Raw genomic sequence first — 24,816 nt, forward strand, 5'->3', positions numbered from 1 at the left:
GACTATTTCAGTTTTTTATTATGCAAACAAAAGTTTTTAAATTAAAAATGAATAGCAAGCAATAGGAGTATATTGACATTCTGGTGTACATATACTTCATTTGTGACATATCCATTAACACCTTTTGGTTTATAATGTTTATAGAATACATTGATGGTTATAACAACAAATTAATTTTGTCATGTTTCAGAAGCTTCAGTTGTTTGTATTTGACGACACTGACCCGGATGTTGAGTCCTACTTGGGTTTGGCTGAGATACCCCTATTGCCTTTGGCACACAACAAGCCTGTCTCTGGAGAGTTTCAGCTGACCAGAGGAGCTGGTAATGCCCAGTCAGGGGTGATTGAGGTGGAAATGAAATGGCAGTACATATACCTTCCTCCCAAGCTGCCAAAACATGAACCTCAGGAAGTGAGCAATAGCTGTTTGTCAACCTAGCCTATATACTTTAGACATTAATTTAACATTCTTCCTGCAGACAATGACAAATCAAAGTAATTTTATATACTTAACTACATTACTATTTCAAGATTGAGCAATAAATGAATGAAAAGAATAAATTGAAGATTTGATTATTATAATCTTTATTTATATAGCGCTGTTAATAAACAGAATGTAGGTGCTCTGAGAACATAAGAGACATAAGAAAAAGAGTTAAAATGGCAAACTAAGCTAAATAAGTTTACAGCCCTTAAAGCTAATATAAGAGATCACACTTATCTAGTTATCCTACTTAGTACTGTGAGCTTGAAATAGAGAATACTAAGGAAACAGATTTTTACTGAATTTTATACTTAGATTGTTTTACTTTATTCTAAATATCCAGCCAGAAACAGCAGATGTAAAGATGCCACGTCCACCAGTTGACCATCCCACACCTGAAGAACTTGTTGGTCCAGTCAGACCTGAGGCACCACTGAGTCCCAAGAAACAGAGAGGGCCAACAGCTACATCCACACCCTTAGACAAGAACAAACTGAAAGCTGTTGAAGACCAGATTATTCCTGCTGGGGTAACTGATCACATTCAACTGTAGTAAACTGTGTTTAGAATAACATTTGAAATAGTAGTAGTAGTAGAGAAAGTTTATGGAAATAATATATAATAAGTAACATAATATACATATATAAATAAATAAATATATATATATATATAAAATATATACACATATATATTTATATTTATTCATTTATAGATATACTTTTGAAATATTTACAAAATTTCCTTTGATTTTATGGTTTATCTTTAAAAAGTAACTACAATTATAATAAAGCAGTGAATTGTATCTACATAAAATAAATTTCGTGTAAAAGTCTTTGAGTTATTTTTATTGTAACTTAAACCTGATAACACCATTTGATCTCTTTTTGTTTTCAATGTCTAGTCTCATCAGCCAAAAGCAGCAGCCCGGCGTAAAGTTCAAATATCTGAAGATGAAACTAATTACTCAGAGAACAAGTCTAATGCTGTCAATGACACAGTGTCTAGGGTGGTGTCAAATTTTATGCCAAGCATGTCAGAGTCATTGACTGACACTTTGCAAGGTAATTTGCTGAATTATATCTTTGGATCCTATAGTAACTAAAACTAAACTATGTTTGGAAAATGCATTGGTAGGCCCCTTATAGATAAAAAAAGAGTTTTTAAAAAGTTTGATGTAATATTCAAAGTATGCAGATATAAATAGTTCCATACTTTTGGCATTTGTGACAAAGTAAAATTTTAAACCACTAATGACGTTGCTTATATGTTATTAAATAAAAATGATGAGCACTCATAATGAGGGGTAATTTTTTTTTATATAATTATTTTCAGACCAGAATCATCACATGCCTTCTACTATATTAGAAGAAACAGGTAGAGTCACTAAGTCATTTCAATCACTTTTCATTGTCTATAGAAGGCAATGGTTTGTAAAATTTAAGTAGTAATGGGCTTGAATATCTGTGAACATAGTGATAAATTTACTTAGAATTTATTCCTAAATTGGTTTCTGAGATGATCTAATTTCAAGTCAGTAACTAGCTTCAGCTGGGGGGAAGTTTCATTTTACTAAGTTTGTATCAACTTTTATACCAACTCTATCTGGCAAAAAGCTTGTGCATGTTATTTCTCCCACACCCAACCTCGGATCAAGTTTAAATTTTGCACAATTATTTCTTGTATCTAGCAAAACAAGAATCAATTTAAAAAATTAACCAATTATCTTCTCTTATATAATACAGACATTACTTCAAAAAAGAAGATGATTACGTCCTACGCGTAATGCATTTAGTCATGCATATTAACTAATGACTTAAATTCTGCTAAGTCACTGGTTTTCCTGGCTAGCTCATGCAACCCATTCCATGCTCTTATAGCACTAGGGAAGAATTTGTACAAATTTGTGCTAGCATATGGGACGAGGAATGTGCCTTTATCTTTGTGTCTTTCCGAGTATTTTATTAGATTTTGTTTTTGTATTTGAAGATTATGGTTCAGAGTTTTATGTATAATTGCTACTTTACTTTTAAGTCTTCTATCCTGAAGGCTTTCTAAATTTAGTGATTTTACTAAAGGTGTTACTCTAGTCAAATGTGAATATTCGTTTGTTATGAATCTCACTGCTCTATTTTGTGTCTGTTCCAGTTTCTTAATGTTTTCTTGAGTTGAGGGGTCACAAAAAGAGGATGCATATTCTATTATTGGCCTAACCAGGGTTAAATAACATTTTAGTTTTATGTTCTTATTTGATTTATAGAAATTTCTTTTAATAAACCCTAATGCTTTATTTGATTTATTGATAGTTTCATCAATGTGGGGATTCCATGACTGTTTTTCATTTATTTTAACACCTAGGTATTTTGCGTTTTTAGTCTGTGTTACTGGTTTAAGATAAGTGGAATTAATTTGTTTTAGTTTTTTGTTACTCTTAATAACTGACATTTTCCTGAGTGGAAAGACATGCTCTAAATAGATTACCACTTCTGAAATTCATCTAATTCTCTTTGTAAAATTTCTGTATCTTGTGTTGTTTTTATTGTTCTATATATTATGCAATCGTCTGCAAATAATCTGACTTTTGTTCCTGAACTAATGCAATTTGGTAAATCATTTATGTAAATTAAAAATAGTAGTGTACCTAAGACTGTTCCTTGAAATACACCTGATTTTACTGTTACTGGTGTTGATTTAGAGCCATTTATTATTACGGTTTGTTATCTCCCTATCAGAAAATCTTTAATCCACTAATGCAATGGAGCATCAATGCCAAAATATTTTAATTTTTTAAGCAAACTATGGTGGTGAACTTTGTCAAAAGCCTTGGAAAAATTTAGTAAAATAGCATCTAATTTGCTCATATCATCTAAACCTTTTGAAAAAACATCAATTAGTCCTATTAGTTGTGTTTCACATGATCTATATTTCCTAAAGCCATGTAAGGACATTATGTTTGTCTAAATGGTTTATGATGTTGCTACATATTATGTGATGCTGGTAAGTGATACTGGTCTGTAGTTTCCTGGGTCAGATTTTTCTCCTTTTTTAAATAGGGGGGTGACGTCAGCTTCTTTCCTTTCCCTTGGTACTCTGTCCTGGTTAAGAAATGCCTGAAAAAGTATTTTGAACACTGGTGCTAGCTCATTGCTTAGTTCTTTGAGTAATCTAGCTGGAATACCACCAGGTCCAGATGCTTTATTTGGTTTGATGTTGGCTAATAGTTTTTGGATTCCCTTTTCTTGTACTTCTATATCTCCTATGTTGTCTACTTGGTTCAAATTAAGTAATATGTCTTTGTCTCCTGGTGCTGAGAATGCTGATGAAAAGTATTTATTTACGATGTTAGCTTTAGTTACTTTATCATTATGTGTTAAGTTTTCTTCTCCTTTTAATGACGCTATGCCTGTTGTTTCCATTTTCTTAGACTTAATGTATGACCATAGGTTTTTGTTATCTTTAGATATTACATTGTTTATGTATTCACTCTGCAGCTGCCTGCTTACTTTTTGGGTTAGATGTTTAATTTTTATATACTTTTTATAAACTCTTTCTGCCTTAGTTTCTTTAAATTTTCTGTATAGGTTTTCCTTCTGTTTACAAAGCTTCTTTAATCTATTATTAAACCAGCATTTATTTATTTAATTAGTTAATTAACTATTGATAATTAATTATTTTGTTTGATATCTAACAATGGAAAGAAATTGTAATTGACAGATGTGGTGGTATAAGTTGAATTAGTCCCCTTAAGGAGGCTTGAGCCCTCAAGTTCGAATTCAAGTCGCACAACATGTAAAACTATTGCTAATCGCACAGATTTATTAATAGTCTAAATCTATTACAAATTTAATTAAATGACTGATCCAAACTAAATTTTTTTTTTTTTTGTTTAAAGTTGAAAATGACTTTTAAAAAAATTATTTCTATAACACATATCCTTGGAGAAATGTAGTCAGTCATGTTAATTATAAATGTAACAATCACATCCAATCCTCAAGTTTGATGTAGACAGAGAATGGTAGACTTAGATTGACCTACTTTTTAGAACTTGAGATCTTAAAGGATTTTTTCAACATTTTTTTTTTCTCAATGCAGGAAAAGTGTTTTTTTATTTTTTATATCAATTGTAACCATTTCAGAATGAAGCATTTGAAAGACATTAAGTTAATATGGCGGTTTCTTATATCAATGTTGTATTTTTGATTGACAGCATCAAGATTGCCTAGAAAACCTTCTGTGGAGAGTGAAGAAGGTGAAGAATTACAGGCCAGACCTACACCTCCAAGGTCAAGTCTGCAGATGGAATCTGGATCTGAAGATGGTAATAATTTAATAATTGTAGTCCTTGGTTATAGAATTTTGTTTTCATTCTTTTTCATATAATAAAAATTTTATTTTGTTCTCATTATTTCATAGAATGTTTTTTTAAGTCAATTATTTCAATTAGATCTAACTGTCCCATCTAATTTTAGAATTTGTTTTTTTATTATATTTATATAATTGTTTTCTTTTTTTCACATTTTAAAAAATATATTATTTTATTTATTTTTTGCTTTATTTATATTTTTTTGCTTATTTTTATTTAATTCTCTTTAAAAAAAAAGTTTTTATTCTTTATTTCTTCTATGTTTGTCTCTGTAGAGTCTGAGCGTTCACTTTATGAACATTACTCCAAAGTCTCTTCCTACAGTATTCCTAAGCCAATGGTTCGAACAAAGTGGTTAACTGGTAGTAAGGATATGCATGTTGCATGCTGAAATATTTGTATTGCTTCTTGTTAAATAGTACAACTACAATCTAATGTCATACAAACCACATTTGAGATTTGTCTAATGTTATGTGCATGTAATAATGGCAATTTTCTAATTACCAAAACATTTAACCCTAAATCTATTTCAAGTAATCAACTTATAGATAGTTTTAATTGCATCGTAAACTTGAAAAGTATTGGCTTACATTTCATTTTACCCTGATAGTTTTAATTGCATCGTAAACTTGAAAAGTATTGGCTTACATTTCATTTTACCCTGATAGTTTTAATTGCATCGTAAACTTGAAAAGTATTGGCTTACATCTCACTTTGCCCTGATAGTTTTAATTGCATCGTAAACTTGAAAAGTATTGGCTTACATCTCACTTTGCCCTGATAGTTTTAATTGCATCGTAAACTTGAAAAGTATTGGCTTACATCTCACTTTGCCCTGATAGTTTTAATAGTATTGCAAACTTGAAAAGTATAGGATTACATCTCACTTTGACCAACTTCTCAGTTCAGAGTCTACCAATCATCAACAAATATCATTTAGATTAGCTAGTGATTTCAGAATTACATTTGTTTGAAGAGGTTTTGGAAAGTTACTTGCTTTGCTTTGTACTGTGAGTAAAACAGTATATTTATTTCACTGCCCGGTTAGTCAAATAGTAGTTGTTGTGAGTTAAATAAATTTTATCTTTTGATATAAAGCTGTTTTTTAAGTCTCTGCAATTAAAATGTAAATTATCAAGGTATTGATCACTAAAAGGCAACTAGAAGACCAAGTTGGTATATTTATCAAAAAGTATTAGTGGGCTTGTTAGATAAGATGCTCAACACAAAAACGCTTGTGATATTGTGAGCTATGGCACAAAGCTGTACAAACTACTGTATATTTAGAATTTATTTCATATATTAATGAGTCTAACTTTGTTATGATAGATTCATCTATGCTGAAATTGTTTTTCAAAAGTGCATTCTTAGAGCAACTATTGAATGGCCATCTGCTATCCTTAATCCTGTCTGCCTGACTAGCTCTGCCTACACTCTAAAATGCAGTGGTTGTTCATATTTATTCATCTAGTTAAAACCGAGCCATAAGTTTAATATAACAAGGTTAATCTCTGTAACATGTCTTCTGTCGTGGTTGGGCATTATACTGAATGTAGTTCAATTATTGCATGGTGGGTGTGATGTAAACAGTGTTGGCACACATTCAAATTTATTTCAACATTTTGTTGTTCAATCACTTATGTATTTATTCTGTTGTAGTCTGTCGGTTGTAATTATAATTTTTTATGTTAATGATCAAAGGAATTTTCCCTTTCCAAATTTTGTTTACAATTCTGCTCTTTTAAAGTCTATACATAGGCCTACATTTATATATATATATATATGCTTATGCTTTTATTTGCATATGTCAAAATGTGACATATAGTTTTGTCACTTACAGCCAAACATTTTTTTTTATTCCAGAAACTATGAAAGATGCTTATCTGAAAGTGAGTTTTTAAAAGAAACATAACAATGTTGCTGTTGAAATTAATCAGAGATTTAAATAAATTAGTTTCAGCTAAATAATGCATTGTAGAGAGTGTTTCATATGATTATAAATAATACATTTCATCTTTTTAGTGTTTATAAAATAAATAACATGTTTAACTTTTTAACTCTTTTTAGCCAAAATCTCCAGTTAGTTCCACACATGAAGATGAAGGTAAATAAAGTTTCATTAATTATTCCCATACAAAAGTTTGAATCAAATACACAACATTCATTGAATGAAAGTCTCTGAAATGTTTGCCTAAATTAGCCAAAGCTAAAAAGGAAAAACTTAAAAAATACTTTAACAAAAAACAAAGCCTATTCAGTGTACTTGTATCATTTAGTTTGGTTTAGTCATGTAATTAAATTTGTAATAGATCTAGACTAACTATAAAAATGCATTTTTAAAAAGCTTTTAAAAAGGGGGAATGATCTGAATTTGAACTCATGGCTCAAGCCTTCTCAGGCTACTTAAGTCAACATGTAATCCACTCTGCTAGTGGAGAGCCTTTGAATATGGAAGATTGTATAGTTATCTATTGTTTTAATAGTCTCGTCTATTTTTCATGTTGTGTTCACTAAGACTCAGTCAACAGTGTATAAAGTGGACTAATTCAGCTTATACCACCACTTCAGTCAAGTACAAATTCTTTCCCTTGAATGAGATACCAAACAAAATAATTAATTATCAATATTTAATTAACTAATTGGTTAATTTTTTTTTATTGATTCTTGTGTTGTCAGGTAAAAGAAATAATTGTGCAAAATTTCAGCTTGATCCGAGATAGGGTTTGGGAGAAATAATGGGTACAAACTTTTGACCAGACAGAGTGACTTGATAAACGCTTCGTAAAAACAAGTTTTGACATTGGTTTAAATAGTATGTAAAAAATAGATTGACTAAAAAATAATGTTTTGCCCCAAGTCAGACACTTTATGAAAGACTTCAGATAGTCTCATGTGATTAATGAACTAAGTCAAAATGTACAACATTTCAGGTTTTAGGGCTTGATATCTTGAAGGTCAAAATAGAGGATTAAGGATCATTATAAGAAATGTTTTGTTTATTTATTAACCACAGCTAAGCAAGTGTTCTTTTTAGAGTTTATTGATGACAGTCTGACAATTATTGAAAATGAATTTTACAATATGAACTTTATGCTTGTGTTTTTAGTAGTACTTAGTTGGTTGTAGTTAGTCATTTAGGGTCTACTAATTTCAGCTCAGTGTGAGTTAGGTTTTAAGCAGACCAAATTTCACTCCATTACCTTGTGTAGCCTCACTTATGACATGTTTTTCTCAAGACCTGAATAGACAGCTAATTTGTAACATTAGTTGTAACATTTTAATTATCTGCATCACATTAAGTGTTAATTAAAAAAACAACCTTTTAATTAGTTAATAAAAGTTAGAAAGGTAATTGTAAACTATCCAGTTGATTTGAGAAGCAGAATTGTGAGCATTGAGATGTGCATTATCCATATAGAGAATTTTTACTAATCATTATTGCATTATTCAAAGTAAAGTATTTATGGCTACTTCATTAGCAAATTAGGATTGTGTAATATGATTTATATATTCACAAGCTTAAAAAAGGCTATCAAATTGTTGACATGTACTTTAATCTAGGCAATATTGAAGAGGAAATTGAAGAGGACATTGAGGATGAAAGTAAACATGAGGTGGTTGACTCAGCCAGGAGCTCCGAAGTTTCAGAGACTACAGCTGTTGAGTCTGACAGTGAAGGAGTCATGCTTCAGATGTCATCAAAATCAAAGAGAAAAAGTAAACAAACAAAGGCAGTAAGTGGAGTTTTTTTTCCCCTAAGATATTTATATCAAAATAGTTGAACTCACATTCAAGAAGAACATTAAGGCCTATTTGTTTAAAACTTTTTTTAGATTAGTTTATCATTTTAGCTCTTGTGTTTATGTTTGTAATGTTATCACAGCGCCTTGAGCCTACATTTTGTTTGTTAACAGCGCTCTGTAAATTAAGTTATTATTATTAATGACTGATTCTTGTTTAGCCATTAGGTTTGCCTGGTTGGCTTGTCATTTGATGTTTGAAATTTTTAATAAATTGTAATAATTGGCAAAGAAGCTTATTCAATTCATCTCTACAATCCTGCTTTGGATAACCATTTATATTTACATTATACATATATCACAGCAAAAAGATGGAGTAAAAATGTCATTGTTGTCCATGATAACTAATGCTGTCTTTCAAATGTGTAATAAATGTAAGGTGAAATGTTCAAAAGTTGAAAATGTTTTGAGCACTTCTATTACATATAGTGCTAGTAATGACAAGTTGCAAAGTTTATATTTATAATTGAATAAGTATCATTCTAGTATCTGAACTATGTGCTTCTCACTATAGTCCAACACAGTGACTATAGTCATTGCAGAGTTATCTCTAGATGAAGACTCTCCACCTATGCTTGATGAGAATGTCAAGCAGTTGTTTGTTGAGTACAGGTTTTATGGAGTGGACCCGAGTGAGACAGAGACTCCATTCTCCTTGCCCAAACCAAAGCCCCATCAGCCCATACAATTCAACTTCAGTAAAAGTAAGTCATTGTTCTTTAGAAAGCTTTCATATAGGCCATTTCTTGTTTCCTTAATTTAGCAATTCACTGCATGTATAAACATTGTAAGTTATGTCTCTATGTTTCTACATCATGTTCTGCACAATGTTGATGTTTTCCAACTCTAGCAATCCCTGTAGATCTGGACACACACTATGAACGTAGGAGATACTTGGCCAGTATGTTGCTGCCCAATCATCCGGAGAAAGGGAGGTAATTATAGAGAAAACAAAAGTCTGTATTTTTTTACACATTCTCTCTCCACTTCCCATTCTTGGATCACATTGAAACTTTGAACAATACTCTTTGCCTGTGACAACACATGAATCAATAAAAAAATTAACCAATTAGTTAATTGATTTATGGTATTAATTTAATATTTTTAGGAAAAGGAAATAAATCTTGAAGTATTGTAAGATATTGTAGTAACTGTGCAGTTCTTTGCCTTAATAAGTATTTTTTTTTTATATATTTTGCTTGTTTAACTGTTTGCTCAGTCCAAAAACTTTCTCTCAAGTGTTGTGTAAAGTTAAATTGAAAGAAATATTTTTTTGTAATTTTAAAAGGTTTTCTTCTTTGAAGTAAACTTATGATAAGCAAAGTGGTGTTGGTGTTGATGTAATACTAGACTATTCAACAAAAAGAAATGTTATGATGGCCCACAAAATATTTGTGCAAGAGATTAAGTTATTGATATAAACAAACATGTCTTTTCCTGAGGTTATTGTAATTATCTTTAATATAATTGTGTAATTAGATAAAACATTTTGCCATTTCACGCTAATTTGACCTTAAGCCTCTTCTGCCCACTTTTCAAATCATGTTCATGGAGCCTGTTTAGAAAACAACTTAGAAATAACCCTCACAAGTTTATTCATTTTACATTAGCTACAGTCATTACAATTCCTACTATTAGCTGAACACTGAATGTGTATTTCGAAAATGGCTCTAATAATTTTCCTAGAAATTTGACAGTTTATATATACATATATATCTTTGGGGAAAAAATAACTACTTAATTGACCTCACAGTGAAAACTCTGGTTTGACCATTTTTTGTTTTCAAAAGATATACATCTTAAAAATAAATTTGACTCAAATATTACTTTGTATTCAGTTAAGAATTGAATAAATAAATAAGACATACTCAAACATTTTGCCCATGGCCTTGTGTAGAACTCATTAGCTGGTCTGTTAATAGAAGAACTTGATTAGGTAGAGCTCACTGGTAAAACTCCTTGCAATAAGGAAGCAGTACAAGAATAATTTGAATGAAAAATAACAGACCACCATCATATTGATAAAGAAGGAAATTATGTTACTTTTTATTAGCAGCCCTCGAAAGGGGAAAAGACGCTATTAGTTTTGTGTGGTTTGTCGGTCGGTCCGTCCCGTTTAGATCTCATAAACTAGAAAAGATATTGAAAATCCAACATCATAATAGTTTAGTCCATTCAGAGTTCTGATGTAACGGCTACTTTTTTTTTCTAAAAGTGAAAAATTTTATTTTTAAAATCAACTATTCAAGCAGTTTTTTTTCGTAAAAATACACCATTTTTACAACTATTCACTATTAATAGTAACAAACATGGGAGGCTATTTAGTAAGGGAGATGACTATTTACCATATTTTTAACACATTTATGCAAACGTCTTTAGATTTTTTGTAAAAAAAGTATTATTTGTACAAATGTATTGCTAAGTTAGGTAAGTTCTGTCATACTAGCTATTACATTTACAATAAAATGTTTACTTTTTTTTTTTTAAAGAGAAAAAATCTATTTAATATGCATATAAGTGGAACATTATTTAAAACAACAATTAATAAGTAGTTCTTTATATTATCGCGTTATGCATTGGCTGGTACGTCACATAACTAAAGGAATTATTTTTTTATTACGGAAATGTTTTTTTTTCCTTGGGACTTTGAATAAGAGATTGACCCTTTGCAAAACAATGAGATCAGTTAGATATATATATATATATATGACATCAGTTAGACCAGGTTCACATTTAGCTTCACCTTCACTTTCACCCATCCCTTGGTCTGCTGGACCATTGGGGCACCACACAGGATCTGTCAACCTTCTTTCTTCATTCTTCTTTGTCATCAGCCTTTGATAGAATTTCATTCTGATATTCTTTCTGAAAATATTGAAACCTGCCTGGTAGGACTACTTCGGGGGGCCGATTTTGAGTTTGAGTTTCCACACAAACTGTCTTTGTAACCTTGTTCATAATATTATAAACAAAGTGTGAACCATTCATGATATATCTATATGTCATTTGAAACATCTATCAGTGGCTGCATAAGCATGTGATTGTTGTTTTTGAAATAGACATTATTTTATTGTTGATTGACAAATGGATGTTGAAAGTGCAATGTGCTGCTGTACATTTCTGTTCAGGTTAAAGTTCACAGTTGTGTCTGAGCCCCCAGAGTCTACAGATCTCGAATGTGAGGATGTGGCTGTGGCCTATGTAGATCTCAGGAAAATGTTAAGGGAAGATAAAGATTTGAAAGAGCAGAATATTGAATGTAAGTACTTGTGACTTCACAAATAAACAATGGATGGTTTTATCATCCATTCCTGCTGGACACACTATATTGTAGTTGACTAATTTGAACTCCAAATTTTAAAATATAAATAAATCAGAACTTTATAGTTTAATGTATTGTTCTAAACTTGGTGGTGGCACAGAGAGGGGTAGTGGTGTGTGTGTAGTCAGCCGACGCAAATCGCCCCAGGCCAGCGCTAGACGAGCGGTCAACCGTGACGAGCTATTACGGTCAGCCGAGTCGAGTGTCAATAGGACAGTTCGGGAAGGATCGCCTTTGTGAACAGAGCTCAGGAGCGTCACGAGAGTTGTAGTCATCTGACCACCTAGAAACGTCGAGCGGCGTTCTGTCCGGTTCGAGAAGGCCAGTAGGGACCCTATATAAGAGCGGAGGTGTCGAAGTCAAGACGGTTCACGGCAGGGGTTCAAAGCCCGGTTCACTACAGTCCGGTCGACTACAGCACAGTTCAGCGGTGTGGTTCTGTACGGAGCATTACGACGGTTCAGTGCGGAGTACTGTCAAGTACAGTTGAGACGGCTGGCGTCTTGATCTTGGTCTGTGATCGAGTCCGACACAACGAGCCTAGTGTGTGAAGTCAGTCCTGAACTGTTGAACCCAGTGCAAGCCCGGAACGAGACGTTGAGGCCAGTGCAAGAGTTGATACGGCGGAACGGTGTTATCGGAGAGATATTTGTACAGTGTACGTGTTGCCAATTGTACAGTATTGGCTGTTATTTATCGACATTAAACTATTACGTTACTTTGGAGCCCTGAGTTGTCAAGTTCTTTAGGTTGGTGGTGTATGGTGCAGTTTGCAGAGAGCCTGGATAGTGAGATTCGTAACAGTATTTATCTTTTTAAAATTGTTTATTTAAAAAAATATAAACTGACCTATAAAGTTGTACTCAACCTCCACTGTGCATTATCAAACCACAGAGACTAGGGCCATAGGTCTTCAGCCTTTTTTTTCCTGTGGTGTGGCCTGTAGGAAATGTTTATGTCTGAAAAGGTTGGACAACATTGGGATGTAGAAACTAATTTGTAGATGTAACTCATTGAATCATTCTAGGCCCTACTCTATATCTGTTCACACACAGATGTTTAGTGAAATTCAAGTTCTGGAAATGGTTGGGTTTAAAAAAAAAAACAAAAATGGGTTTTGCATCTACAAAAACTTCTTTTATTTCGATTGGCATTGTGCACCTTTCACTAAAATAATGGTATGTTCTAAGGCTGAATAGATTCAAAGAGCACTATACACCTAGCCTGCAATATTACGATGAATATTAGCTGGTACTATCCCCTTAAGTGGTTCTTCTGGTTTAAGTATAATAATATTAGGTTTTAAATGAGAAACCAGATTTATGATCAGAATGTCGCAATCATTTAAGCCTATTTTTAACCTGTACCCTAGGTAAATGAAATATTCCTTATCCAACAATTTTATTTTCTTTATTTGTCTGTCACCTACTTGCAAGAAATCTTTGTTTTCATCTCATACATTTTTACAAAATATTTGATTACTTTACATTTTGGACAGTGCTGGATGTAGCTACAGAGAAAAATGTGATTGGTCACTTGTTGGTCACTGTGGAGTGTGTGGCTGTCATGAAGGCTGTACAGTCAGAAATGCAGACAGATGGCACAATTTAATGGCACCCATATCTTCATAAGATACAATATGTTGTCACTGATAGACAAATATCTACAAAGTAGAATCATAGCTGTCTTCTAGATTTGTGAAGACACAAAGCAATGTGTAGTGTTCCTTTATGCCAAACATTTGCTTCATTCCTTTTATCCATCCGTCCTGTTTCTGTTTTGAATCTAAATAAGTTCTTTGTTTCAAGAACAAGTATTTTTAATGAACTATGTCTTCTACATAATGATCGACAGCCAAAATACAATTGTTTTCCATTGTCTTCAATCATGAAGAAATAGTGCAGCTAGTACAATATATGCTTTGTAAATATCCATTTACATAATAGATCTAGATCTGTTTATCAATGAAAAATATTTTTACAAATTCCAACTGATAAATGCTTATAGCGAAGAATCCTGTTAAGTGATTATAAAATACATATCTTGAAACATGTCGATGCTTTTTTTTTCTTCAAATATTTGTTACAATTTGAATTTTACAAAGTTATAATTCTACCTCCAAAATAAAAAGTGATAACTATAGCATTCTGAGTTTTTTTTTCTCCTTTGTATCAGAAAAGTTCAGAACTGTTCCAATAAATACTTAACTTTGGGTCTCACTAACAAATCTTACAATAAGGTATTAGAATCAACAAAAATGTAATGAGCTCCTCCACCCTGGAAGAAAGGTTGTGCTCCTTCCATCCTCATGTTTCTCTATTTCTATTGCAATTGTTATTTGTTTTAAATGTTAGTTGTTTTTTTTCCACTCTCCCATTCAGTTTGACCATTAGTTATTAAAAAATTATTTGATTTTTGTGTATAACATAAAAATATTTAAAATAAAAAACTTTTTAATGCAGCCATGAATGGAAATCTTTTTTTTTCTTGTCTCATCTCATTTGTGTGTACATTTTACTAGGACGAATGTGCTCATGGTAGAATAGTTGTAGTTCTAGGTCAAGTGTAAGAAAACAACACTAATTGTGTGATGAGCACTCCAATATCAAGGTTGAAATAATATCACCATTGTTCAACATAAAATGGCAATGCCAATAAATGAAAACAAGAACATTCTTAGTTGAGTGTTATTTTTATACAACTGACATCAATTTTCTTCACACATATACACACACATGAATCTTTTAAACACACTTAAATTGGCTTTTTACAAACCAATGAAAGTGTACAATTTCTTTTCAAAATGGACTATGCTTAAATGTATATTAATGCCACCTAAGACTTCCCAATTCTAAAATATTGTAAATGTAACTTTAATGAATAGGAAATTGACTACGTGGCCTACTAAATAAGGTGTAATAAATACTTTTATTAGTCTACTATTTTATTGCATAGCTGTTTCTAAGCTGTTTCATTCTGCCAGTTAAAGCTGGAGCAATAGATATAGGTCATAATTTAAATACAAAAAAAATATATAACTTAGCATATACATTCATTAAAATGTTATTTCAACTTAGGTGTTTTGAACAATTACACTGACATTTTATGAACTAGACAACAGATGGATTTACATGGGATTTAGACACATTGAAATTGACTGATGCAGGCATTCTTATCTCCTAAGGTGCACAATAAGGAACACACATGTTTAGAAGTTTAAACCTCAATCTGAAATTGCTTGAGAAAACAAAAAAAAAACATATACCATATTTCAGTCACACTTTAGTCAACCAACATTCTAGAAATAACCAAGTAGTAATTATCAATTTTATTTTTTTTAAATGTATTTAAAAAAACAACAATTTTTTTATTTTATCATCACTCATCCACTACTTTATATATAAAATCTGAATATGTAGAGGCACAGACCTTGCTCCCATTATTGGGACATATAATACATTATATAGTGATTGTATCCAATTGACAGTGAAGTTAAAAGTGGATCTTAATAAATTGTATGTCATATTACACTGCTGCAGTTCTTTTATGTTTAGGAACTTTCCAAATTTTCACTGATTTTTCTGAAGTGAATACATTATTGTACTTCATATTCATAATAAATACCACAAGAAGAAATCTGCACTTCCACTCCACCAGTATTTTATTAACTGAGATTTTTTATAAAGTTCTAATGGAATATGAATATAAATTACATTTTGTTTTAGTAACCTGGGGAAAAGGAAAGCCAATGTTATTGTGAAAAAAGTCAAGGAATCACACTCATTTCCGTAAATGAAATGAAAATTTTGATGTTTTTTTGTTTTTTTTTAAGAATTAAGATTTACTTTAACATAATAATTTTTTTTTTAATCCAGAAAAAAGCAGGTAACTAACGAAATAATTCCTACTTATAACAGAAAATGTCACATATATCTCTCTATATATTAAAATAAAGAAAACTCTTCAGATATTATCAAAATAAAACAAAAAAGGTGCAAGTTACAAGAAACATCTATTGTCTGATCAACACCAGTTCATTTGACATTGTGACGTCAATGAATACCAATGCAAGTTGAGAGAAAAAGTCACAGTTTGACCAATAAATTATCCGACACCAAATTTATAAATATTACAGACTAATTGGGGGACAGAAGTCTAAACTTCATAAACAAAAATTTTTCCAGCACTCACTTAAATAAACAACATTTTTTGTTTAAAATAAAGCTAATTATACATAGCACTACCAATCTTCACATTTCATACACTTTTCTGTAGACTTGATGTACTCTACTAGCCATGAGAAACTCTTCAGAAAGCTACTTCACATTCTGTCAGACTCACAACACTTGCTCCATTTTCCCTATCCAATGAAGTATTTGTTCACTCTATTGTTAAATGCCTTGAAAGAAATTGGTTATTTTCTGAACACAGCCAAAAAACATAGAGTCTTGTCCATGTAGATGTATAGTCCAATAAATGCCAAACATTGGTTAAAGAAAGGACGCATTGCTAAAGTCTCAAATGTAATGATGACCTCAGAGGTACAATCCTCCACCTGACCATTCCATCCTCTGAAATACATATGGTAGTTTAAATAAACTTGATTATGGTTAAATATTATAAAGGCTGAGCTATTCTAAAGTAAAGGATCAACATTTACAGAAAGAAGCTACAACTACATATATTAGTATGATTCAGAACAAGTAATATAATCTTTTTAATGAGCACATTTATAGTTAAGTCTGACCTTTCTTTAACTACATGTTTCAGAGACATATAATATGAACACTTTAATAGAACAATTAAATACAAATTTAAATAAGGTTAACCATGATTCTTGCTACTTCTAAAAATATATTTATTTCTATTAGTGTCATAATAAATTGTAGTTGTATTTTTTTTAAACTAATAGACTCTGATCCACCACACTACAATGACTAAAGGAAGAAATAACTGAAATTTCAAATTTCGTGTTTCCTTATAATTACTATGCTTAGGGTATAACTTTAACATGCTTGAAGTAAAGAGTGGATAGCTTAAGGTGGTCAGTCAACAAAAGTCCACAAAATGAAGTAGTCACATTATTTATGTATGTTATGTATGTATGTCAACAGATGTTAGTTCTCTAGTGTATCCCGATGTACCAGCACTATGCAACCATATAGATATAAAGGCCTACTAGGTCAATACTGCAACAAATGATGTGTTTGTTTAGTCTAGACCTAGCTAATCTACCTGACTGCAGGCCCATGGTTCCATCTTAATATATATATAGTGTAAGAGTACATCTAAATGCTTGACTAACCATGCCAGTGTATTTTTTTTTCACTAACCTTATATATAAAACTATTGCATAAATAACAAACATGGTGGTCTTTTCATCATCAACAACACACACATAATCATGTTTTTAAAATCAGTGGGACACACAGCCTATTTACTTTTTAGGCAAAAAAAAGGGGGGGGGGGGAGGGGGGATGTGGATGAAAATATTATGGTGTTTTTTTTTTTAGAGTTCATTAACCAAATGCTCTGAGTAGATCAATAGAACTGTAGATCTAGACCTAGATCTACATAATAGGCCTACAGACTTAATCTATCATAATCTTTAGAACCATCCATCTAATGGGTGTACTTGTTGTTCCTGCTGTTTATAAATTATTGCTTGCCACTTATGCTTATAAAAGAATTAAAACCACTAAACATTGACCTACAACACTTCCTATTCCCCTTATCATCTAAGAGAAACTAAGTGAGGTGCAAGATGTAAACACCACCATCAGATAACAGGGAAGAAATACTGAACAACCCCAATTAATTCTTTAAAAAATCACAAGAAATTAGTTACAAATGGCAGTGCATGGTGTCCAATAATGAGAGAAGCAAAGAAGTTGAACAGGAAAACTAGAACACAGTTTAGTAAAAAAAAAAAAAAATCTGCCCCCAGTACCTCTTGAGGCTGAACAAAAGCTAACCAGTCGGATGCATGTGTGGGCAGTAATCCCATTGTCTGACACTTATAGACAGCCATTGCTAAGCACAAGATATTTCCAATGCAATACACAAGTTTTTGGAATGCTGCTTGATCTCCTTCAATACTTTTGAAAGCTAGAGGAAGAAAAAGTGTATTTTAAACAATTAGAAAAGTAAAAGTAAATTTAAATAACAAAACCATATAATATTTCTAAAAACATTTAAATAGAATTTTATACTTAAAAAATCAATTACACTGGGTATTTATTTAATGGATCAAAAATGTTTTTGGAACACTATTTCAAATAAGAAAACAAGATGAGCCTTGTTTTGCATTTGTCTGTTGGAAGGATATTAGTTGCTTTTTTATCCTATGTTTTACTAACTCCTATGTTCAGTTGTAGCAAAATCCCATTCACATAATCTTAAAAACTAAAAAATACTTTTAAAAAATGAAGAAAGTCATTTCTCACATTTGCTTTCCTTGAAATGTATCTCTCTAGTGTTTCCAAAACATTGAAAGATTAATTTTCAAATTGAATTTAAAACAAACAAATTATCAGTTTTTATAAGAGTATCATAATATTCTGAAAAAAAAAAAAAACTCAACTGTTTTGTATGGCTAACATTGCCTGGATTGGCCTGAAGAACATCATTCCCACCATCATAATTGGGAAGATTGAAATGGAACTTCCTGCCATCCACATAATAAACATATTCATTGGGACTTGTTTGATTGGACCTAAAGCTATATCCCATGAACGCTGTAACAACAACAATAAATTAAAATGCATTCATATAAGCTTGTTACTGCATATAAATTAATAGAAAACACAAAATATTTTTTAGCAATAATCAGTACATAAATCATATTATATTCATCTATAAAAAAAAAAGTATGGGGAAAGTGGATATGTCCACATCAGATCAAAAATTCTCTTATAAAATACACAAAGAGTTAAAAGACAACATTCTGGCACAACAGATTTAACATTCAGATATGAATGAGTTTGCAATGGACCACTTTCAGCTTTGATGACATTACTGCAAGTTCTGAAGTAATTCTGGATATAAACTCACTTTAATGATAAGACCAGGATCAGCTTCTTTAGGCTTTTCTGTTGCAACTGAAGAATCCATGAATCCTATTGGGGCAGGCAAATTTTCTGGTGGCAGAGGAACTAAAGCTCTTTCACTCCTCCCTCTGTGATGTAAAATGAAATGAGGAAATATAATTGGAAACTTATTCTGAGTTATAATTAACTTTAACTACAACATTGGTCAACATTGGCCTTAATTTTTAAAATTAGATCTAGATCTAAATCTAATACATTAGTCTTAAACTAATGACAGTAATGTTAATAATGTTAAAGCGCCACTTAAATGAAGTCTAAGAATCTAGTCAATCTGAATCTACTAGATCTAGATCTAGTGTTGCTAGTGGACTAGTGCACAATCACAAGTGCCACAACATCTAGATCTATAAACAAAAATAAGACTAGACCCCCATTTAAAGTAGATCTGCAAGTTGAAGGTGTGAAAGACTTTTGTCTTTGGCGACATGGGCTTCTTGGCACTCTGAGAATAACTAAACTAAGTCTACTAAGAATCCTGTATGTAGGGAGTTGAAATAAAAAATTTATACTAGAAAAAAAACAATTTTTTGCTAGTACATCATTAAAATACTATAAAAGAACTTTCCAATGATTTTTTTTTGTGGCCTTTTGACCTAACATTGGTTGACATTGAACAAGTAAGATAAGAGCGTCTCGCTGGCTAAGCCGGAAGAGAGACACCTCAAGATCAAAAGTTAAAAAGTTGGAATTGAGTTTCATAGACGATAGATCTACTTATTAAATAAAAAATTTAATAGTAGATCTAGCATTAGTAGTAAATTTCTAGCTCACAATTATCTCATTTCATTTATATTTATGAACTTCACTTGTTTAGAATGTAAATATTGATGAAATAAACAATTATCGGGTCTAGAGCTACAAGAAACGTCAGAGAGGTGTTGACAAAATAGCGGTGTTGTGATGGCAGAAAATAACAAAATATTTAAAAATTTGGACCAAAATCGCCTGAAACATTTTTTTTTCAAATGCGTTTTTTTTTAAATTGCAAGGTAAAAACTCTTTAAACAGTATCTAGATCTTTAGCTAATAATATCTGCTAGAAGATTTTAATTTCACTTGTTGATGAAACACAATATCTTCTATAAAAAAAATAATAAAAACTGAAATGTCCATTGAGGTCAGAGTTGTTTTGTTTTTTCAAGTTTGTAAGATGTTGACGATGGATCAATCTGAAAATTGATATAGCCAGACACATGATGTACTATTAGCAGGAAAAATATCAACATTGTAGGACTTAGCTGTAATGAGTATCAGTAAAAAAATTTATATATACTTTCAATGCAAATATTTAAATAAATAATTTTTTTCAAAACATTGTCAAAGACAAAAATATTCTCCATCATCAAAAGTAATCGAATTCACTCCTTTTAGCAATGATATCTTTACATATACTGAGCATTTAATCAATTTCAAACAAAGACCTATATAAGTATACAGCAGTAACGAAAACTCTGTCTCAAGATTTTACTCCATTTTTTTTACACGGGAATTTCACCTCCCTACAGTAGGGCCTACTGTATCATATGTACTAATTAGATATGTGAAAATCCGTAAGACCGAAGTAAAAAAATGGCGTCAAATTTTGAGTTCCGTTTTTCTTACTTTCTGTTCATAGGCCCTTGATTGAAATTGATTATGATTTTAAATCCATTGAATTGGTTGCTAAAATGGGTGAATATGGATACATTTTATAATGAGGAACATTTTTTTCATGTGGACTTTAAAAAAAAAGGTGTATTTTCTTACTTTTTTTAAACTTGAAAGTATACGTATTTTTATTTTTACTGATACTCATTTCAGGTTATGTTTTAGAACTTGATTTTTTTGTGTGCTAATAGAATATATATCTGGCCATATTTCTGCCAAGTTTTATCACGATACCTTACTCACTTTAATTGTTATCGATTATAATGTTGATGCATAAATTTGCACTGCTCCCTATGGGATTTTTTATTTTTTACTCTTTTTGAAAACTAAACAATTTTATGACTTAAATCTTGCCTAGGCTAGTAGATATAGCAATTATGTATAGGTATAAAAAGCTTTTAAAGAGTTTAATTTATTTCTTCAATTTTTTTTAAATTTTAAAGCGCATTTGAAAAATATTGTTTTAGATGATTTTGATCCCACTTTTTAAATATTTGGTTATTTTCTGTCATGGCGGAAAACAGATTTGCCATTGAAAATGCATTTTTGAATGTCAATATTCATTATCTCTGAATTTAAGCCACCTGTAACGTATTTTTTAGATCTGATACGTAGATCTATGTTTGTGTAAGCTTCATAAGCAACATTTTGTGGAAATTCGTTTTTATTAAGATTTTGTGCCCTTGTGAAATTCACCAAGTAGGCTATTCACGACAGAAAGGTTTTACTTATGGTTTTATGTGATCCCCTTTGAAAAGGTAAGAAACATATTATTTTTATAGTTATATGAAAAAAATTGCCTACTTATCATTAAAAAATGGTTGTTGTAAATGTTCAAGGAAAAAAAAAGTGAATTGAATGGTTTGTTTGTCTTAGATTTTTAAAAAAATAGCCTCGATGCAAATACGAAAATTGGCTGTCGCGAATGTACGGTTGCCGATATTTATTTATTTACACTTAAATATTACCAATTTTAATTAGGAAACACATATTTTTTTTTAGAAATCATATTGCAATATTTTCGTACTTAAAAAAGAGAAAAAACTATAAAAAATAATGTTTTATTACGTTTTTTATAAACCAATCGGAAGTGGTGTCGTCGAAATCAGAGGGCTTACGTTTTTTTAAAAACTTGTTTTTTCAATCATTCGCTCTGAATCCTCGAGAAAGAAACATCGCTAAAAGCGATCTCAGTCTGAACTATCCATAAGACAATATTTTTTATAATATTATCAACTATTAAGGTAATTATTGTACTTTAATACTACGTTGTCGCTTTCGAACAACCGATTTTCGAATAACCGGACATCGGCAATAACGCACGCGTGCTAAACAGGCTAAACACTACACAGCGTGATGCCGCATGGAGATCGATATCTTAATTTTAACTTATATTTTATAATCTAGATCTAGATTATAGAATACCTAGATCATCTAGTAGATCTATAATCTATAATAATAGAGATTAGACCTAGCCCTAGTCTAGATCTAGGGATTATATACTGTCTAATAGAGGCTAGATCTAGAAAAACTTCTACGGCGACTACGAGTGTTTTTTTCCTTTGTAAATTCTTTTTACTAACGCCAAGAAAACCAAGATCAGGATAAAGATTGGATTGTAGATATAGAATCTAAATTTTAGATTAAAATTAATTACGGTATTGCTAGATTAGATCTAAAAAAAATGCTGACCGGTAAAAAATCGAGTGCTGTATCACTTCCATTGTTAGATCTAGACTCTAGATCTAGACAGTAAAATCTAGATCTAGAGGTACTAGTAGATCTAGACTAGAGATATCAAAATAACGCAGATACTACATTTTTCTTTATCTAGACACTTGATCTAATAATACTTGTTATGTTTGTGATTTATAGATCTAGACTAGTCTAGATCTAAGACTAAATAGTAAATTCTAAATCTCTATAGATTATAGATTACTATAGATAGATCTATAGACTATAGAAGAATAGATCCACTTATCATCTTATGGCTTAAACTTAAGACATTGTTAAAAATAACAACAAACACATATAAACCAAATATAAATGTTATTTCTTTTCTCAGCAACATTTACAACAGATACAAAAATTGAGATTATTTGAGATAGTAAACAGAAAACACCATGCACTTCTAGCTTAAGCCTATTATTAGGTCTAGAGTCTAGACCTCAAATGCCTAGATCTAGAAATGATCAAGAACAAGATCTATTTATATCTTGATAATAATTCATTTAATATTAGAACTTTTCTAGTCTAAAATACATCTATATATTATACTGTATTTATGTAAAAAAAAATGAAGATAAATATATAAGAAAAAAAAAGTGACTTTTTATGGTAGGGTGGGCCGAAGAGGAGACTTATTTATTAGTTATAAATACATTTCAAAGTTGTTTGTTTGTTTTTTCAAATGTTGTATAAATATACTTTACTTTGTGACACAGTTTTAGTTTTATGTTAATAATATTGTGAATTTGTGAAATTCATGGAATATTGGACATATCTTCTGTGAATTTTGGATTTTTCAATATTAGGAGTAAGTGTGTTTGATCTCATTTTTTTATGTTAAATACTTGCCTGATGTTAATGAATTTACTTTTTTTGGATTCCTCTGTTCTTGGGCATTAAAATAGATACATATTATGTCAAAACTGATAATGGTTTTGTTATTCAGGATGATGATAAAGTATAATTTGCAATTTTTTTTTACCGAGGGGGTGGGGTCTGGGTAAGTGTGTTTGACCTCATTTTTCAAGTTAAATAATTGTCTGCTGCTTCTGATTTTATTTTTTTTGAATTCCTCTATTCTTGGGCAATAAATTTGATATATAATATGTCAATAATAGCCAATTTGAAATTGGTCAAAAAAATGGTCCTAAAAGTAGAATGTTGAGAACTCAATCTGTTTTCCGCCCCATCACAAAGCCGACATTTTGTCCACACCCCTTGACATTTCTTGTAGCTCTAGACCCGATAATTGTTTATTTCATCAATATTTACATTCTAAACAAGTGAAGTTCATAAATATAAATGAAATCAGATTTGTGAGCTAGAAAATTACTACGAATACTAGATCTACTATTAAATTTTTTATTTAATAAGTAGATCTATCGTCTATGAAACTCAATTCCAACTTTTTAACATCTTGAGCGGGGGGGGGGGGGGGGGCAGTGCCTAGCGGGCTGAGCGAGCTAGACGCTCTCATCTTCATTGTTCCATGTCAACCAATGTTAGGTCATACCACAAAAAAATCATAACTTTCTAACTGTTTAACCTACATTCATAATTTATACACCATTGGAAAGTTCTTTCAAAGTATTTTAATGATGTACTAATGAAAAATTGTTTTTTCAAAGATAATTTTTTTATTTCACATCCCTAGAATACGACTATTAGTCACTATTAGTACTGATTACTGACACTGTTACTACTGTAGTCTGTAGTGTAGTTAGTAGACCATTGTAGTGACACTGACAAAAGTAACTTAGTAGTCTAAGTAATCTGAGTAATCATGAGACAAATTAGAGCTAGATTGACCTAGATCTATTCACAGATCTACTTTGACTTTGACAAAGTAAAAGTGAATGTAAAGTCTAATGTTTGTCTTTCAACTTTCACTCTTTGTCTTTGAATTTTGAGAAAAACTTAAAAAGTTTAGTTACCTGCTAGATGGGACAAATTCTATTGCCCATTTGTGTCGCCTTTTAGACATTGTGTATATAATTAGATTTTAAATTGTGTGATAACTTAATGCGAATTATTTCGCAATCTAATCTAGGAGTCTAAGCCGTCTCAGTAGAAAAGAGTAGGAGTCTAGTTAGATCTAGAATAGAGTTTCTAGATCTTGATCTACGTCTACTTTAGTCGCTGCAGGCCTGTCTGTATTGATTCGTTTCATCGACACAAAAGAGTTCTATTAATTTTCAGGATCACTTACCTATGTCAATCTCAGATGTCCATCTAGTTTTCTAGTTGCCGTGGTTACAACTTAAGCCACCTAGGAAGTTTGGGTAGCAGGGCACACCCCTTCTAGCCAAGCGTTGTTGTTTTTTTTCCTGCGCTCTGAGCATAAATTCATTCTCTTGGCGTCTATA

At 31.2% G+C, this 24,816-nt stretch overlaps 2 protein-coding genes across 5 annotated transcripts in view; one reads left to right on the forward strand and one right to left on the reverse strand.

The window, feature by feature from the left end:
• The window catches only part of LOC106069752 (protein fantom-like), a 41,487-nt gene extending 26,539 nt beyond the window's left edge, over positions 1 to 14,948 (forward strand). For 3 of the 4 annotated variants that reach the window (XM_056035790.1, XM_056035791.1, XM_056035789.1), the window contains 13 exons: positions 191 to 412; positions 828 to 1,013; positions 1,386 to 1,545; positions 1,817 to 1,858; positions 4,689 to 4,799; positions 5,120 to 5,209; positions 6,708 to 6,733; positions 6,912 to 6,948; positions 8,406 to 8,578; positions 9,159 to 9,348; positions 9,495 to 9,579; positions 11,773 to 11,903; positions 13,465 to 14,948. In XM_056035790.1, coding sequence (XP_055891765.1) covers positions 191 to 412; positions 828 to 1,013; positions 1,386 to 1,545; positions 1,817 to 1,858; positions 4,689 to 4,799; positions 5,120 to 5,209; positions 6,708 to 6,733; positions 6,912 to 6,948; positions 8,406 to 8,578; positions 9,159 to 9,348; positions 9,495 to 9,579; positions 11,773 to 11,903; positions 13,465 to 13,577 — 1,566 coding nt within the window. In that variant the 3' untranslated portion in view covers positions 13,578 to 14,948. The remainder of the gene's footprint in view (positions 1 to 190; positions 413 to 827; positions 1,014 to 1,385; positions 1,546 to 1,816; positions 1,859 to 4,688; positions 4,800 to 5,119; positions 5,210 to 6,707; positions 6,734 to 6,911; positions 6,949 to 8,405; positions 8,579 to 9,158; positions 9,349 to 9,494; positions 9,580 to 11,772; positions 11,904 to 13,464) is intronic. The other variant, XM_056035792.1, reaches the window with a different exon arrangement.
• A 1,303-nt stretch (positions 14,949 to 16,251) lies between these two features.
• LOC106074967 (ER membrane protein complex subunit 4-like) lies at positions 16,252 to 24,602 on the reverse strand. The gene is made up of 5 exons (XM_056035794.1): positions 24,385 to 24,602; positions 19,020 to 19,143; positions 18,550 to 18,703; positions 17,917 to 18,074; positions 16,252 to 16,537 (listed from the first exon to the last, which is right to left on the reverse strand). Exons 1-5 carry the CDS (start codon positions 24,432 to 24,434, stop codon positions 16,502 to 16,504), a joined length of 522 nt encoding a protein of 173 aa, XP_055891769.1. The 5' UTR covers positions 24,435 to 24,602; the 3' UTR covers positions 16,252 to 16,501.
• Positions 24,603 to 24,816: the final 214 nt, after the last annotated feature.

The sequence above is a fragment of the Biomphalaria glabrata genome, chromosome 7 (genome assembly GCF_947242115.1).
Source record: "Biomphalaria glabrata chromosome 7, xgBioGlab47.1, whole genome shotgun sequence".
Classification (NCBI taxonomy): domain Eukaryota; kingdom Metazoa; phylum Mollusca; class Gastropoda; family Planorbidae; genus Biomphalaria; species Biomphalaria glabrata.